Here is a 17,476-nt window from a genome sequence, read left to right on the forward strand (position 1 = left end):
GACATGCGTGTGACAGATTATCTCAGCGCTCGGGGAGGAGTGGGGAACTACGGTGTGGGGATGGGGTGGAGCAGCGAGAGGGAACCGAAGTGGGGTCAGAGCGTGCAACTGCCTCAGCTGAAAGGAGAGCAGGCAAGTTTCTCGGAAGCCGTGGTGGTGAAGCTACCTGAGAATCCGGTTAAATCCATCGCCTTGAGGTTGGTGGCTTTGATGATGGTGATGGTGAGTCGCCCGGCTGTTGGCAGGTAGCACAGAGAGAAGTTGATCTCACCCAAGTCGGCCTTCTCCTGCAGGAAGAGAATCGCCCTTGGTTAGTCAAAGTCAAAATAAAACCTGTTATCTTGAGATTCATTTTCTTGTAGGCATTTACAGGAAAGTGAATACTACAGAATTTATGAAAAACTATACATAAAAACTGACAAACAACTAGTGTGCAAAAGAAGATAATTTGTGCAAATAAAAAAGAATACTGCGGACATGAGTGGTGGAGTCCTTGAAAGTAAGTCATAGGATCAGTTTGGCTTTGTGGTGAATGAGATTATCCGTGCCGGTTTAGGAGTCTGGTGGTTATACGGTGATAACTACAGGTGTTCCCACCCCCCTTTACAAAGGTAGAGCGTTCCTGTGAAACCTTTCTTAAGCCGAAATAGCGTAAGGCGAAGACCCATTCTTTTATATGGGGAAAATTTTCATAAAAGCAAAAATCCTCTTTGTAATGCGAAAACAGGTTACCAATGTAGGACTTTTGTAAAAGCGGAGCGGCGTAAAGCGGACCTTCGTAAAGCGGGGGGCACGTACTTCTGAACCGGGTGATGTGGGACCTATGGTGCCTACTGCACCTCCTGTCCAATGGTTGTAGCATAGACTGAATGGTTAGGGTCCTGGGCAATGGATGCTGCTTCCTTGTGGTAGCACTCGATGTAAGTGAGCTCGCTGACGGGGAGGGCATTGCTTGTGATGGGTTGGGCTTTATCTACCATTCACTGTAGGCCTTTCGATTCCGGGGCATCGGTGCTTCCGTCCCGGGCTGCGATGCAACCAGTCAGATACTCTGCACTGTGCATCTATAGAAGTTTGTCAAAGCTTGTCAAACTTTTTAGTGACATGCTGAATCTACAGAAACTTCTAAGAACACTGTTGAGCAGTTTGTGATGGCAGTTATGAGCTGGTCCCAGGACGGATGTTCTGTAAGCTGTGCAGCGTGTTCCATTACTAAGACAGCTCAATCATACTACTCCGTTGTCACTTCTGTCCGCGCCTATGCAACGCTTTGGCAAACGAGGTTCAAAAGAAGAATGGCCGCTCTACATCGCAAGGATGATCTAGTAGGATAATCATTCTTTAGTGTAGGTAGTAGATGAACCAAAAGGGAGTTGGGGGGCAAATGAGGGAGAATGAGGGGCATTGAGGGAGAACAGGATGGTGACTTGCTCTGTGAGACTCACAGAGTCACACTGCACAGAAACACATCTCTCTTGACAAAGGACATTTACACAAATCCTACACAAAAGCCATGTTGCTCAATCCATATTCTCTTCAAACTTAGGAGACGCAACAGACTTCTAACACCATAAATCAATGAGTTGTTTTATTATGTCTCCCCTCTCACTGTGTAACGGGGACACCTCTTTGTCCCTTATTAAGAAGAGGGAGAGCCTGTGGTATGTCGAATACCGGGTGAACGAGTAGTCTTCGGGGTACTGCAAGCCTGTGTCTTTATCGATGCTTTGCTGCCCGCTTGAGTGCTCGGTGGGGGGCACCGATGCCTCTTTGTTGGTGGGGGTGGGGGTCGCTGCCTTGCTGCTGTTTGTGCTTTGCGGGGGGGGGGAGTATGGGATTCTAACATTTAACTGTCAATCATTGTTTGGGGCACTCCCCTGTTTTCGTGGGTGTTTGCGAACAAAAAGAATTTCAGGATGTATATCGCCTGCATTTCTCTGACATTAAATGTACCTATTGAAACCTATTGGACTATTTATTTATTTTAATATTTTTATTTTGTGAATAAATATCTGTTCTGCCAGTGTTAACTTAGAAACTAGAAAGACAAACCCATTTAGACAAATGTGCTCTTGGAATATAGTCACTTTAAACCTTTACATTTAAAACCAGGAAGACCCAACCCAATGCATAATGGAATTGTCCACATGCTGCCTGCCACAAACACACTAAGGAACATGAAACTAACAGGATGCAAAAGTTCTGGGATGTGGCAGGAAATCCAGAGCTCAGAGGAAACTTACATGGTGACAGGGAGAACGTGCAAACTCCACGCCTGAGGTTAGGATTGAACGTATTTCTTTTACACAGAGAGGTGAGCGCGTGGAACACCCTGCCAGAGGTGGTGGTAGAGACAGATATATTAGGAACATTTAACAGACTCTTAGGTAGGCTCTTGGATGATAGAAAAACGGAAGGCTACAGTGTATGGGAGGGAAGGGTTAGATTGATCTTGAAGTAGGTTAAAAGGTCAGTAAAAACATTGTGGGCCGAAGGGCCTGCACTGTACTTCCTGGGTCCCTGGAGTGGTGAGGTCGTGGCACGACCTGCTGCGCCAGTTTACACTGCCTTGTGGTTCCCTTCTCTGCAAACAGCTACTCCCAAAGACCGGCTCACTGCACAGAGAATTGAAGGGAGATACTGCACAGAATCTGGCCCTTAATTGTACATTAATCACAGTTTCTCTTCTCCCCACGTCCCCATCAATTCACTCCCCCCGCCACAGATTTCACCCCTCACCCACACGCCATGGGGCAACTTGCAGCGGCCAACTAAACTGTTGACTCTGCACGGCTTCGGCTTGTGGGAGGAAAGCAGGGAGCCCAGGGAAGCCCTCGAGGTTACAGGGAGAACGTGCAGCCCCTGTGGTTGGGATAGAACCCAGATCTCTGCTACGGTGAGGCAGAAGCAGAGAGAAAGTTGTGTGTCTTTACTTTACTCTTCACAACCATTGGCCTTGCCCAGAGCTGATGAAGAATCTGGGATGATCTTTCCTTTGGAGGGAGAGTCTAGGACCAGAGGGCCCAGCCTCAGAATACAAGGGCAACCCTTTAAAAAGAGATGATGTGGAATTTCTTTAACCAGAGAGTGGTGAATCTGTGGAATTCATTGCCACAGATGGCTGTAAAGGCCAAGTCATTGAGTATATTTAAAGTGGAGACTGTAAGGCGTCAAAGCTTATGAGAAGGCAAGAGAATGGCGTTGTAGAGTCGATGGGCTGAATGGCCTAATTCTGCTCCTATATCTTGTGGTCTTATGATTTGAATATAAGAGAATGGTCTAAGGCTAAATGTATCCATAGTCTCCCAAATCCAGTTAGAGTTGTCAGGTTTAGTTAAGGGATCAGAATGGACAGGCAGGAGCAACGCTACTGTAACTTCATAGAGATGGCATTGACAATCGTCTCTGTTCAGTGTAATTGCAGCAGATCAGAGGAATGGCTCATTACCAAGTTGGCAAGGACAGCCAGGGGTGGGCGCGTACAGACTGGTTCACCGCCAATGCCTACATCCTATAGCAAATCATAAAGCCTTCCTCTGACATCCCCCTATCGTTTCCACCAATCGCCTCAAAATTAGGCCCCTTCTATTAACCATTTCTGCCCTGGGAAGCGGTCTCTGGCTGTCCACTCTGTGCCTCTCGCCATCCTGTACACCTCTATCAAATCACCTCTCATCCTCCTTCGTTCCAAAGAGAAAAACCCTAGCTTGCCCAACCTATCCTCATGAGACATGCTCTCTGATCCAAGCAACACGCTGGCAGATCTCCTCAGCACCCTCTCCAACGTGTCCACATCCTTCCTATGATGAGGTGATCAGAACAGAACACAGTTGTCCAATTAAAGATTAAGGAACAGCTCTGAATCACAACTTCGATCCTGCCAAAACTTAAAATAAACTGGGAGGTAGGTTTATTATTGTTACACATACCAGGGTACAGTGGACGTGACAGATATGTTACACCTGCCCATTCACCTCCTCCCTCACCTCCATTCAGGGCCCCAAACAGTCCCTTCTGGCTGGGCAACACTTCACCCGCGAATCTGTCGGGGTGATCTATTGGATCCATTGCTCCCAATGCGGCCTCCTCTGCATTGGTGAGACCCAACGTAAATTGGGGGACCACTTTGCCGAGCAAATAAAGAAATGCAGTAGAATTTATGAAGAACTATACGTAAACACAGACTGACAAACAACCGATGTGCAAACGAAGGCAAAGTGTGCAAATAAATAAACAATACCGAGAAGATGGGTTGTAGAGTCTTTGAAAGTAAATCTATAGATTGTGAAATCAGTTCAGGGATGATGTGAGTGAAATTATCCATGCTGGTTCAGGAAGCTGAAGTCTACCAAACCAGAAGATATCAGTCCACAGTTCAAGTCCACTGGCAGCTCTTCCCATACTTGTACCCCTCATGTTCCCCTTAATAATCTTACCTTTCACCCTAAACCCACGAGTACCCTAGTTCTAGTCCCACCCAACCGCAGTGGAAAAAAGCCTGCTTGGATTTACTCTATCTATACATCTGATAATTTTGTATGTTGCCTATCAAAATTACCCTCATTCTTGTACGCTCCAGAGAATAAAGTCCAACCCTATCCAACCTTACCCTATAACTCAGTCCTCTAGATCTGGCGACATCCTTGTAAATTTTCTCTGTACTCTTTCAATCTTATTGATATTCTTTCTGTAGGTTGGTGTCCAGAACTGCACACAATACTCCAAATTAGGCCTCACCAATGTCCAATGCAACTTCAATGTAAAATTCCAACTCCTGTACTCAATACTTTGATTTATGAAGGCTCTCTTTATGTGACTGTCTTCCTTTGGTGTGACTTTCAAAGAATTGTGGATCTGTATTCCCAGATCCCTCTGTTCTACCACATTCCTCAGTGCCTAATGGTGGGACTTACACAGCGACAAGAAAGCACGAACACCGTTCCTGCTGTTCTCTGAAATGTAGAACATTTTCCACCAGTCCAGGAGAGCAGATCATTCAGCACCTCTTCTGGACCGCCCTCTGAGAGAGATTTGTTGGTCAGCTGTGTCGGCCTAGATCTTTGTGCTGCAGTCTCTGGACTGGGACTGGAACCCATGGCCTCCGCAACCTCGTCCCTGTTGGCCCTCACCGTGGCTTGGTGCATCTCTCCCACTGGGCGGAAGGCACATTCCACCAGGCTCAGGGGTAGCTTCCGTCCCTGGTGCAATAAGAGGGACTCCTGACCTCACAGTCCACCTCATTATGATTACTGTCATCACCTTGTTGTCTGTCGATACTTCCCGCTGCCTCAGGGGAAGTCTGGCCATGCAGATTGCACATACACGCACAGAGATTGATACCGAACTTACGTCAGAATCAAAATCAGACACGTGACGTGAAATTTGTTAACTTAGCAGCAGCAGTTCAATGCAACACATAATATAGCAGAGAAAAAAAACAAACAAATAAATAAATAAACAAACAAACAAACAAGTAATCAGTTACGTATATTGAATAGATTAAGAAAAAATGGATTCGTGGATTTGGAGGGTCTTGCGAGACTGCACTACTGTTGGCTGTGACCCCCCCCCCACCCCCACCCTCCCGTTCACTCCCAATTTATGGACCACCCATTGCAAACAGAAGGATGTCGTTGGGATTTAAGGACCTGAGTTATCTGGGAAGGTTGTCTAGGTTTGGACTTCATTCCCTGGAGTGGAGGAGATTGAGGGTAGGTTAAGAGTGATATACAACACATAAGGTAAATGCAACACACACAAAGTGCTGGTGGAACACAGCAGGCCAGGCAGAAGCACTGTCGACGTTTCGGGCCGAGACCCTTCGTCAGGACTCAGACGAATAGATGCTGCCCGGCCTGCTGCGTTCCACCGGCATTTTGTGTGCGTTGCTTGAACTTCCAGCATCTGCAGAGTTCCTCGAGTTTGCTAAGGTATTTAAATGCAAGCAGGCTTTTTCCGGGCAGGCTGGAATTAGAAGTCATGGGTTTAGGGTGAAAGGTGAAATCTTTAAAGGGAACCTGAGGGGGGACTTCTCCAAACAGAAGTTGGTGCGAGTGTGGGACAAGCTGCCAATGGAAGAGGTGGATGTGGTTCCGAAAACAACAGCTAAAAGAAGGGTGGGTAGACACATGGACGGGAGGAGTATGGAGAGCTACGGTCCAGGTGCAGGTCAATGGGCTAGACAGAGTAGTAGTTCAGCGTGGAATAGATGGACAGAAAGGCCTGTTTCTGTGCTGTAGTACTCCATGACTGTGACACCTCAAGCTCTAGAGAGATACCACAAGTGCTGTCTCCGCCATGGTCTAGCCTCTCAGAGTGCCACAGCAGCGACAGAGTCAATTCCACACTGTAAGCTTCCACCATACAGTGAGTTCAATAAATCCAACAGGGCAATTATCTCTGAAATATTCATGTCACTGTGCATTGATTCCTGTTCTAGGCCCTTCTTTCAGTCCAGACATTGTGTCTCTGTCCTTTGTCATTGAGATTGACCATGCAGAAGCATTTCAATTAGCTTTCAACATAATTAATCCTTCGTTTAAATGGGGACGTGATGGATGAGCGCTATTACCTAATGGCTTCGGAGAGAGCGAGGACTGGAGCGTCTGCCCGGGGGTCTACACTACAAATGATGTGCAGCGGCATTCCCTGCCAAAGTAATCACTTACTCTCGGCCTCCTCGATCCGTACAAATCTCCCCACTCGCTAATGGACGGGTACCTAAACGACGCAGGGTCCGATAACCTTGGCGAAGATGCAAGGCTGCAATATTCCCGTTGGAATCCTGTTCTCGGAATGCCGCGGGCACTGGCTACAGCCCAAACGCCATTGCCCTCGCGAAGGTGGGGGGTGAGCCGTAGAAATGTTATTTTTCTTGTGTATTAGCCTTCCAGTGCTTGCTTGCATGCTTCTACCCTCAGTGGCCACTTTATTAGGTACACCCGCTCACTAAAGCAACTATCTAAGCAGCCAATCTTGTGGCAGCAACTCAATGCATAAAAGCATGCAGACACGGCCACAAGGTTCAGTTATTGTCCAGACCAAATATCAGAATGGGGAAGAATTGAACTGAACTGAATTGAATTAACCTTTTTCTTAAAGGAGTAAAAATCTTTACATTACATCTCCGTCTAAATCATAGTAATTTATAATAGATAGAACAGTCAATGTAACATAGAAACACACTCAGATCAGTATGAGTTAATCAGTCTGATGGCCTGGTGGAAGAAGCTGTCCTGGAGCCTGTTGGTCCTGGCTTTAATGCTGTAGTACCATTTCCTGGAGGGTAGCAGCTGGAACAGTTTGTGGTTGGGGTGACTTGGGTCCCCAATGATCCTTTGGGCCCTTTTTTCCACCCCTGTCTTTGTAAATCTCCTGAATCATGGGAAGTTCACAACTACAGAAGGGCTGGGCTGTCCTCACCACTGTCTGAAGAATCCAGCGATTGAGGGAAGTACAGTTCCCGTACCAGGCAGTGATGCAGCCAGTCAGGATGCTCTCAATTGTGTCCCTGTAGAAAGTTCTTAGAATATGGAGGCCCATACCAAACTTCCTCAACCGTCTGAGGTGAAAGAAGTGCTGTTGTGCCTTTTTCACCACACAGCCGGTGTGTACAGACCACATGAAGTCTTCGATGATGTGGATGCCGAGGAACTTAAAGCAGCTTACCCTCTCAACCCCAGACTTATAGAAATATGATCTAAGTGACTTTGACCGTGGAATAATTGTTGGTGTCAGACGGGGTGATTTGAATATCTCAGAAATTGCTGATCTCCTGGTATTTTCACACACAGAAGTCTCTAGAGCAAAACAAAACAGAAGTCTCTTTTCTCATGCCATGGACCAATACAAGGGGCCGGTTGGGAACCCTACTCTAGAGTTTACAGAGAATGGTGAAAAAACAACAACAAAAAGCATCCAGTGAGCTGCAGTTCTGTGTGTGGGTGAAGATGTCTGAGGATGTTCTACGAGGCTGTGGTGGCCATGTGTGCTGTTGTGTGCTGGGGCAGCAGGCTGAGGGTAGCGGACACCAACAGAATCAACAAACTCATTCGTAAGGCCAATGATGTTGTGGGGGTGGAACTGGACTCTCTGGTGGTGGTGTCTGAAAAGAGGATGCTGTTCAAGTTGCATGCCATCTTGGACAATGTCTCCCATCCACTCCATAATGTACTGGTTAGGCACAGGAGTACGTTCAGCCAGAGACTCATTCCACCGAGATGCAACACTGAGTGTCAAAGGAAGTTATTCCTACCTGTGGCCATCAAACTTTACAACTCCTCCCTCGGAGTGTCAGACACCCTGAGCCAATAGGCTGGTCCTGGACTTATTTCCACTTGGCATAATTTACTTATAACCATATAACCATATAGCAATTACAGCACGGAAACAGGCCATCTCGGCCCTTCTAGTCCATGCCGAACGCTTACTCTCACCTAATCACCTTATTATTATTTAATTATTTATGGTTTTATATTTCTATATTTCTTCATTATTCTTCGTTGGTGCGACTGTAACGAAACCCAATTTCCCTCGGGATCAATAAAGTATGTCTGTCTGTCTGTCTTAACGAGAGAGGGCAGAGGAGAATGGCCACATCGGTTCGAGCTGACAAGAAGGTGACAGTAACTCAAATAACCACGGGTCACAACAGTAGAGCGTCTCTGAACGCACAAACACGTCAAACCTTGAAGTGGACGAGCTACAGGGGTAGAAGACCATGAACGTGCACTCACTGGCTACTTTATTAGGCAGAAGAGGTATCTAATGAAGTGGCCACTGAGTGTGAGTACAATTGTTCAGTGAATTTTCCAGTAGTTACGGTGCAGTTTCCTCTGTATTTTTCTAGAATCTTCTTGGTTTCAGGGTCATATTACTTGAATCAGCTATGTTATAGGTTAACTGTTATCAAAGGAATTTCTGTCATCTTTTGTCTGGTATGAAAAGACCACGGCTACTTTTTAGTCTGTTTTCTTATCTTTGTTTCTCTCGGCACTTTCTCCTCTTCTTTGCTCTTCAAAGTTCAAAGTTCAAAGTAAATGTATTATCAAAGGATGATTATATCACCAGATTCTGCCCTGAGGTTCATTTTCATGCTGGCATTCACAGACCTTGTAACATTTAATAAAACGACCGTAAGCAACAAATTTTACGCTTCATTCTTGATTTCTTGGAAACTTCGCAGAGGTATCAGAATCTAACACAGCCTCCTTGAACTGCTGGTGAAAGGGGACCTTCTGTGCCCTTGGGGAGGAAGGGACAGTGAGAATAATGAAGCAGGGATGTAACTGCAAGTCGTGATGCCAGCTGGAATGGAGGAGAGCTGTTAGAGGCAGCAGGCTTGACAGATAGAGACACAGGCTCATAGAGTCATGGAACTCTATGGTGCTAAAACAGGCCCTTTGACCCATCTAGTCCATGCAAGGTATGAATCCACCTAGTCCGAGTGATATACACCTGGACCATAGTCCTTCACCCCCTTCCCATCTATGTACCCAACCAGTGCAACCACAACTTCCTCTGGAAGCTTGCTCCACACTCTCACCACCCTCTGGGTGAAGAAGTTCCCCTTCAGTGCTCAGGTTCCACCTGTCGCCCACAACCCATGACCTCTAGTTCTGGTCCCACCCAACCTCTAGTCCTGGTTCTAGTCTTACCCAACCTCAGTGGAAAAAGCCTGCTTGCACTTACCCTATCTGTACCCCTCATAATCTTGCATACCTCTATCAAATCCCCCCTCATTCTCCCACGCTCTAGGGAATAAAGTCCTAAGCTATTCAGCCATTCCCTATAACTCAGGTTCTCACGTCCCAGCAAGATCCTTGCAAATTTTCTCTGCACTCTTTTAATCGTATTGACATCTTTCCTACGGGTAGGTGACCAAAACTGGACACAATATACCAAATTAGGCCTCACCAACATCTTATACAAATTCAACATAACTTCCTAAAGTGATAATAAGTCACCTTCTTAAACCTCTGCAGCCAAACAGTGAATGTGCCTCCTTGCATATAATCCCCTTATCTGAAGTTGAAAGTTCAAAGTAAATTTATTATCAAAATATGCATATGTCACCATATACTACCTTGAGATTAATTTTCTTGCAGGAGTTTACAGAACACTACAGAAATAGAAAATAATTTACAAACTATACATGAACACTGATGGGACGGCGTGGTAGTGTAATGTTTAACATAACCCTTTACAGTGCTGGTGACCCAGGTTCAATTCCTGCTGCTGCCAGTTCTTCCCATTCTCCCTGTGGATTTCTACCAGGCACTCTGGATTTCTCCCACGCTCGGTAGGTTAGTTGGTCATTGCAAGTTGTCCCGAGGTTAGGCTAGGGGTACAGTGGGAGTTGCTGGCCAGTGCAGTTCGAAGGGACAGCAGGGCCTGTTCCGCGCTGCATCTCAATAAACAGATAAATAATCAGTGTGCAAAAGAAGACAAATCATGCAAATAATAAAAAGTAAATAAATACTACTATTGTGGAGTCCTTTAAAATTAGTTAATTCAGAGGCATTCTCTACGACGGTTCGGGAGCCTGATGGTTGAAGAGGAATAACTGTCCTGTTGTCTGATACAAGCAGTGAGAAGAGCCCAATGCACCCAGTTCATTGGAAATCTAATAGTGTTAAAGTTAAAGGTTCATCAGGCCAGTGCTTAGACCGGTTTCCGTGGCATGAAGCAACAGAGTACGAGACTCCCCCCTGGATAGGACACCAGTCTATCACAAAGCATTTTGCCAGTAGCCATTTTCAGCCGGGTGGACTGGAGCAATGTGTGGTTAAGTGGACTCAAGGACACAACACGCTGCCTTGCTTTGGCTGGGGCTCGAACTCACGACCTTCAGGTCGCTAGTCCAATGCCTTAACCACTTGGCCACTCACCACACACTCTAATAGTGTTATGCTAAACATAATGCTACTCTGCCACCCAAGCCTGGCAGTTTCAAGGGCCTGTCTACACACTTTTTTAAATTACTGTTTCGAGCGGTGTATTCCAGCGACTCAACATTCTCTGGGTGAGAAAGGTGCCCCTCAGAACTCCTCTTATTAGTCTAGTGGTGCCCAGGAATTTTGAGGAAACAGCAGGGGAGATCCCCTGAGGAGGTGAGGGCCATTTGCTAGATCTGTCGATCGGTAAACTATTACAGAGCCAGTTCTGACTTTCAGTTATTGGGAGATTGGAAAATATCCATTCACAGCTCCCATCAGGAAGGAGATACAGAGCCTGAAGACCCACAACACTAGATTCAAGAACAGCTACTTCCCTTCAACCCTTCAGTTCCCGAACCAGCCAGAGTAACACAACTCGTTACTCTGCATAGTAACCCGATGAAAACTTTGATCTGTTTGCACCAAAATGGACATTCTTGTTATAAAACTGTGAAAACTGTGTTAAGTTTATGCTTTTTGTGTGAATGCTACTCATCTGTTGCACTTTGCCTGTGAAGCTGCTGCAAGTAAGTTTTTCATTGCTCCTCCTCAAATATGGGCTTGCCTCTATGACAAGGAACTTGACTTTGCGACATAGCTATTAAATGGAAAGTGGAATGTTTGTGTACTTCTCTCAGTGACGCTTCGTGCTGTGTTCTGCTACGGGAAATGGTCGCAGGTTTTACAAAGGCAAACATTCAGGGTATGCTGAAGAAGAGGGAGTTTGGGGCTGTATTTCTCAGTGTTTAGAAGATTGAGGGGATTTTCAGGGTAGATGTTGAGATATTTTCACCAGAGAATCATGAACAAAAGGAGTTATTTTGAAAATCCCTTCTTTTAGAGACTGGTGAATTTTTGGAATTTTTCCACCCAAAGGGAAATTTGATCATAATGTGGAGTGATAGTCATGGAGTACTTGTTCGTTTCGTATGACATAGGCAATCATGCTTTTTCCATGGCTATGATTCTTCTCGGCAAATTTTCCTAGAGAAGTGATTTGCTGTTGCCTTCTTCTGGGCAGTGTCTTTACAAGAGGAGAGACCCCAGCCATTGTCAACACTCTTCAGAGGTTGTCTGCCTGGCGTCAGTGTTCACATAACCAGGACTTGTGATGTGCACCGGCTGTTTATTCGACCATCCACCATCTGCTCCTGTGGCTTCCCATGACCCTGGTCTGGGGACAAAGCAGGTGCTACACCTTGCCCAAGGGCAACCTGCAGGCTAGCAGACGGAGGAAGGGCATTATGCCTCCTTTGGTAGAGACGTATCTCCACCCCACCACCCAACATAGAACACCGCAGCGTGGAAACAGACCCTTCAGCCCATCTAGTCCATGCTGAACTGTTATTCCGCCTATTCCAATTGACCCACATCTGGATCATAGCCCTCCATACCCCTCCCATCCATCTACTTACCCAAACTTTTCTTAAGAGTTGCAATCCAACCCGCATTCCCCACTTCCACCAGAAGCTTGCTCCACACTCTCGCTACCCTGTCAGCGCAGAGGTTTCCCGTCAGATTCCCCTTAAATATTTCACCTTTCACACTTAACCTTTGACCTATGGTTCTCGTCTCACCCAACATCAGTAGAGAAAGCTTACTTTCACTTTCCTTGCCTATACCCTTAATAACTTAACATGGATAAATTTAAGGTGGAGCAGATCGATGGCGGACAGATGCAAAAAGGGAGGTGAATCCAGTGTAGATTGTGGTAAGACAGGATTGTAGGACCAAATGGCTTATCCTGTTCCTATTTCATTATCCTCAAGGAAGCCTTGAAGAAATACAGTCTCCACACTGTCTCCTGGGTACCCCTCGTGCGTGACCACTCCAAGCGGAGGAGTGTTCAGGGTGGTGTTGGGAACTTTGACGCTGCTTGCCAAGATCACACGGTGACCCTGAGCAAGTAGGAGAAGAGGTAAGCCATCTCTAAAGCTCCCCGCCTGTGACCTCTGCCAACCCTGTCTGTGTGGACGAGTCTGTGGGTCGTACAAAAACTCCAGTTGAGAGCTGGAACACACAAATGCAGGGCGGAAGAAGGTGGTCCCCAATCTCAGAGGCAGCTCAGAATAGGCCATGTGCCAGCAAGTTCAAAGGTCGACATGTCTAGTTGGCAGGGTGGCGTCGTGGTCATTGCTACGCTTTACCGCCCCTTCGACTGGAAGCTCAGAGTTCAATTCCCGCTGCTTCCTGTAAGGAGTTTGTTGCCATGATTGTGTGAGTTTCCCCTCCGAGTTCTCCACGTTCCTCCGGGAAGAGATACGGGTCAGGATTAGTAAGCTGTGGGCACGCTATGTTGGTGCCTGATGCATGGTGACGCTTGCGGGCTGCCCCCAGCACAATCCTCGGACCGTGCCGGTCGTTCCACTGTTTGTTTCGACACCTTGACGTGCCTGTGTCAAATAACACTAATCTAGTCTCGGTGAATGGTTGGGTCCTAACAACTATCAAGGAGCTCCCGCAAGCGACGCACTTCACCACGTGCCTCGATGTACGTGTGACGAATAAAGTCCACCTTTCATCTTTAGATATTTGACTGGGAAGCATCCATCCAAATAAGGCAAAGGGAAGGAGCAGTGACAGAAAGAATTGTTCAGTGCCTAAGAGCTAGTTCAGGCAGTGCGGGCTGAACGGCCTCATTCTGATGCTATAATTACGACCCCCTTCAGCAAAACAGATGGTGGTGAAGCGAGTCACATTCTCAGCTCAAGCTGTTCCCAACGCAGCTGAAAGATTGGACAGAAAACTACAGGGCAGGCAGTATGTGCCCAGGGATACACGCTGTATGCTGACAGCAGTTTAGATTTGATGCTCTCTAAAGTGGCTCAGAGGACTCTTCCTCTGTCTGCCTACGCATTCGAGGCTAAGCAGGAGTCTCAGCGAACTGATAAGGCAAACAATCGTCGTACCCTGACCGCTGCTGGATGTATTAAGCAGAGTGGTGTCAGGAGAGCCATCTTGTCATGCGAGATTAAAGACCTGCTTTATTGGGGCTGGTAGGCATTGTACGACAGAGGGAATCAGTTACTGACTAGTGCTCCTCCCCTCCCTCTTCCTCCTCTTCCTTCCCTTCCTCTCTGTCAGTGCTTGCAATGACCACAAGAGATTCTGCAGATGCTGGAAATTCAGAGAAACACTCACACACAAAATGCTGGACGAAGCCAGCAGCATCTTCGGGGAGCACCCGTATTCTGTACGGGTGGCCTCCGAATTGATGGTGTGAGCATCGATCTCTCCAACTTCCATTTATTTCTCTCCCCCCCCCCCCCGTTCCCTTTGCTCTTTCCCCTCCTCTTTGCCACATCTGCCCACCATCTCGCTCTGGCGTCCCTCCTCCTCCCCGTTCTCCCATGGTCCACCATCCTCCCCTATTAGATTCCTCTCTCTTCCACCAGTCACCCCCCAGGTTCTCATTTATTCCTCTTTACCCCCACGCACCCACCTTGCCCCTCGCTTGGTTTCACCTATCACTTCCCGGCCTGCACTACTCCTTTCTCAGCACCTTCTTATTCGGGCTTCCGTCCCCCTGGCTTTCCAGTCCAGCTGAAGGGTTCGTCCCAAAACATCAACTGTTTCTTCAACACGTACAACAAGCTGGAGGAACCCAGCAGGTCAGACAGCATCTGTGGAAACAAATCAACTGTTTCTTTGTCTCTCTAGGTGCTGCCTGACCTGCTGAGTTCCTCTGCTATTTTGCAAGTAAGGGTGTCAATGGTTAAGGGGAATGGGGTTGAGAGGGATGAAAACTTGGCATGATCAAATGGTGGAGCAGATTCGATGGGCAGAATGGCCTAATTCTGCTCCTATGTCTAATGGCATTACAATGTCATGCTATTTCAGGTACAACTTAATAATATTAGCACCTAATGAACACTAACATGGATCTACCCCTGCTCCATCAACACTAACACCCAATCAGCGTTTACCTCGTACCAGGTCCCACTCAATCAATGCCAGGGAGAAGCGAGTGTTGCTCGATCAATGCTAACAGTTACTCAAAGTTTTCACCTAATTAATGCTGATGAATTAGTACACAGAATGTGTCGGAGGAGCTCAGCAGGTCAGGGAGCATCTAGGGATGGGACTAAAAAGTCGACATTTCGGCCGGGACCCTTTATCAAGACTCGGCCCGATACATTGACTGCTTATTCCCGTCCGTAGATGCTCTCTAACCCGATGAATTGAATTGAATTGACTTTATTTCTTACATCCTTCACATACATGAGGAGTAAAAATCTTTACACCTCCATCTAAATGTGCAATGTGCAATCATAGTAATTTAAAATAATTTATAATAAATAGAACAGTCAGTGTCACATAGAAATACACTCAGATCAGCCTGAGTTCATCAGGCTGATGGCCTGGTGGAAGAAGCTGTCCCGGGGCCTGTTGGTCCTGGCTTTTATGCTGCGGTACCGTTTCCCGGAAGGTAGCAGCTGGAATAGATTGTGGTAGGGGTGACTTGGGTCCAGGAATTGTGTGTATTGCTCTAGATTTCCAGCATCTGCACGGCCTCTTGAGTCTAACACTGGCAAAGACCAGGCCCACCCGATCAGTACGAGAGAGTTATTGAGCTGCTGGTGGAGTTCACTGGGCCAGGCAGCAACTACGAGGCAAATGGGCAGAAGTATCTGCAGTATCTTGTGTCTCCACTACTACGTTCTGGGCTCTGCCTGATCAACATGGGGATTCAGACAATAAGACCATAAGACATGGGAGCAGAATTAGACCACTCGGCCCATCGAATCTGCTCTGCCCTGGTTAACTTATATTCCCTCTCAACCCCATTCCTAACCCATATCCTTTGATACCTTTACTAATCAACAATCTAGCAGCCTCTGCTTTAAATATATCCAATGATTAAGCCTTCGCAGCTGACTGAAGCAAGGAATTCCACAGATTCACCACCCTCTGGTTAAAGAAATTCCTCCTAATCTCCATTCTAAAGGGACATCCTTCTATTCCGAGGCTGTGCCCTCTGGTCCTAAACTCCACCACAACAGGAAACATTCTCTCCAAGTCTACTCAACCCATTCAATGGGATTCAATGAGATCCCACCTCATTCTTATACATTCCAGTGAGTACAAGCCCAGAGCCATCAGATGATCCTCGATGCTCACATTATGAGTACTGAAAGGCATCAATACTCTACAGTCGCACATCCTAATAGGATGGCTCTGCACCACGCAACCACCACAGTCCAATGCATCACCAACATCAAGGACATATACAGGAAGGTGCCATTATAAGGGTAGCAATACCGTAAAGGATCCCACCCACCCTGCTCATGGATAATTTGTCTCACTCCCGTCCGGGAGGACGCAACACAGCATCCACGCCAGGACAACCAGGCTCAAAGCCAGTCGCTTTCCCCAAGCAGAAATCCTGATCAATATCTCCGCCCACCAGGACACCACACTCCCCCACAACCACCGCGTTATCGTTCCCAGTCAGAGTCACCTTATGCCAAAGTCTCAGGCACCCTCGATTTTTTTAATAAGGTTTCAGATGGTATGGCCTCCGCAGAGCCCTGATCTCAACGTCATCGAGGCTGTCTGGGATTACCTGGAGAGACCGAAGCAAGCGAGACAGCCAAAGTCTGCAGAAGAACTGTGAAACTTCTCCAAGATGCTTGTAACAACCTACCAGCCGATTTTCTTATAAAACTGCACGACAGTGTACCTAAGAGAATTCATGCAGTTTTAAAGGCAAAGGTAGTCACACCAAATATTGATCTGATATAGCTTTCTTTACCGTTTACGCTCTTTATAGTAAATTGTTGGTATTTAGAAACATTTCATTTCACTCTATTGAAAGCATCTTTGCTTTACTGATTTTTATTACATATACCTAAGACTTTAGCACAATAATGTACATAAGGTACTTTATGTACGTACAATCAGACTATGTAAATAAGCTAATTTATGTATTTATATTTTATTGCGCTTACGTTTTGTTTTATTGTCGTCTGTATTTTATTATGCTGTTTAGTGCTACGTTGGGTCCAGAGTAACAATTATTGTGCTCTCCGTTACACTTGGGTACATTAAACAACCCTGAATCTCATATGTTAACCCTGTCATTCCCAGGGTCATTCTCATAAACCTCCTCCTACAATACCAGTAAATCCTTTCTTAGATAAGGGGCCCAAAACTGCTCACAATAGCCCAAGTGCATTTTACTAAATGCTAGTAAACGCTAATTTCAATGCTAATTAAGCTAGGTTCTGACCACTTACTTCGAGAGTTCAGTCAATGTTAACGAGGACCAGGTTCTGCCCTATTGACGGGTAGTCAATTGAATGTTCATGAGAAGCTGGTCCTGCCCAATCAACACAGTTTTTTCATCAGCAGCAGTGATCCCGAGGTTCCTGTCCAATCAACCCTCGTGTTTCATCAGTGATAGTGAGCGCCGATTTCCTGTCCAATCAACGCAGGTGTCTCATAGATCAGGAGAAGGTACTCAAGTCTTTTTTCCTTGGGTTGGGGAAATCAAGAGTTTGAGGGGTAGGGTTAAGAACTGGGGGGGGGTTTATAGC

At 46.5% G+C, this 17,476-nt stretch overlaps 1 protein-coding gene across 1 annotated transcript in view; it reads right to left on the reverse strand.

Moving 5' to 3' along the window:
* Nucleotides 1-17,476, reverse strand: part of syt3 (synaptotagmin III) — a 237,897-nt gene that overhangs the window by 38,615 nt on the left and 181,806 nt on the right. The window contains exon 5 of the mRNA XM_073033814.1: nucleotides 167-287. Within this exon, the coding sequence (XP_072889915.1) occupies nucleotides 167-287 (121 nt within the window). The remainder of the gene's footprint in view (nucleotides 1-166; nucleotides 288-17,476) is intronic.

This window comes from Hemitrygon akajei, chromosome 31, assembly GCF_048418815.1.
Source record: "Hemitrygon akajei chromosome 31, sHemAka1.3, whole genome shotgun sequence".
Classification (NCBI taxonomy): Eukaryota; Metazoa; Chordata; class Chondrichthyes; order Myliobatiformes; family Dasyatidae; genus Hemitrygon; species Hemitrygon akajei.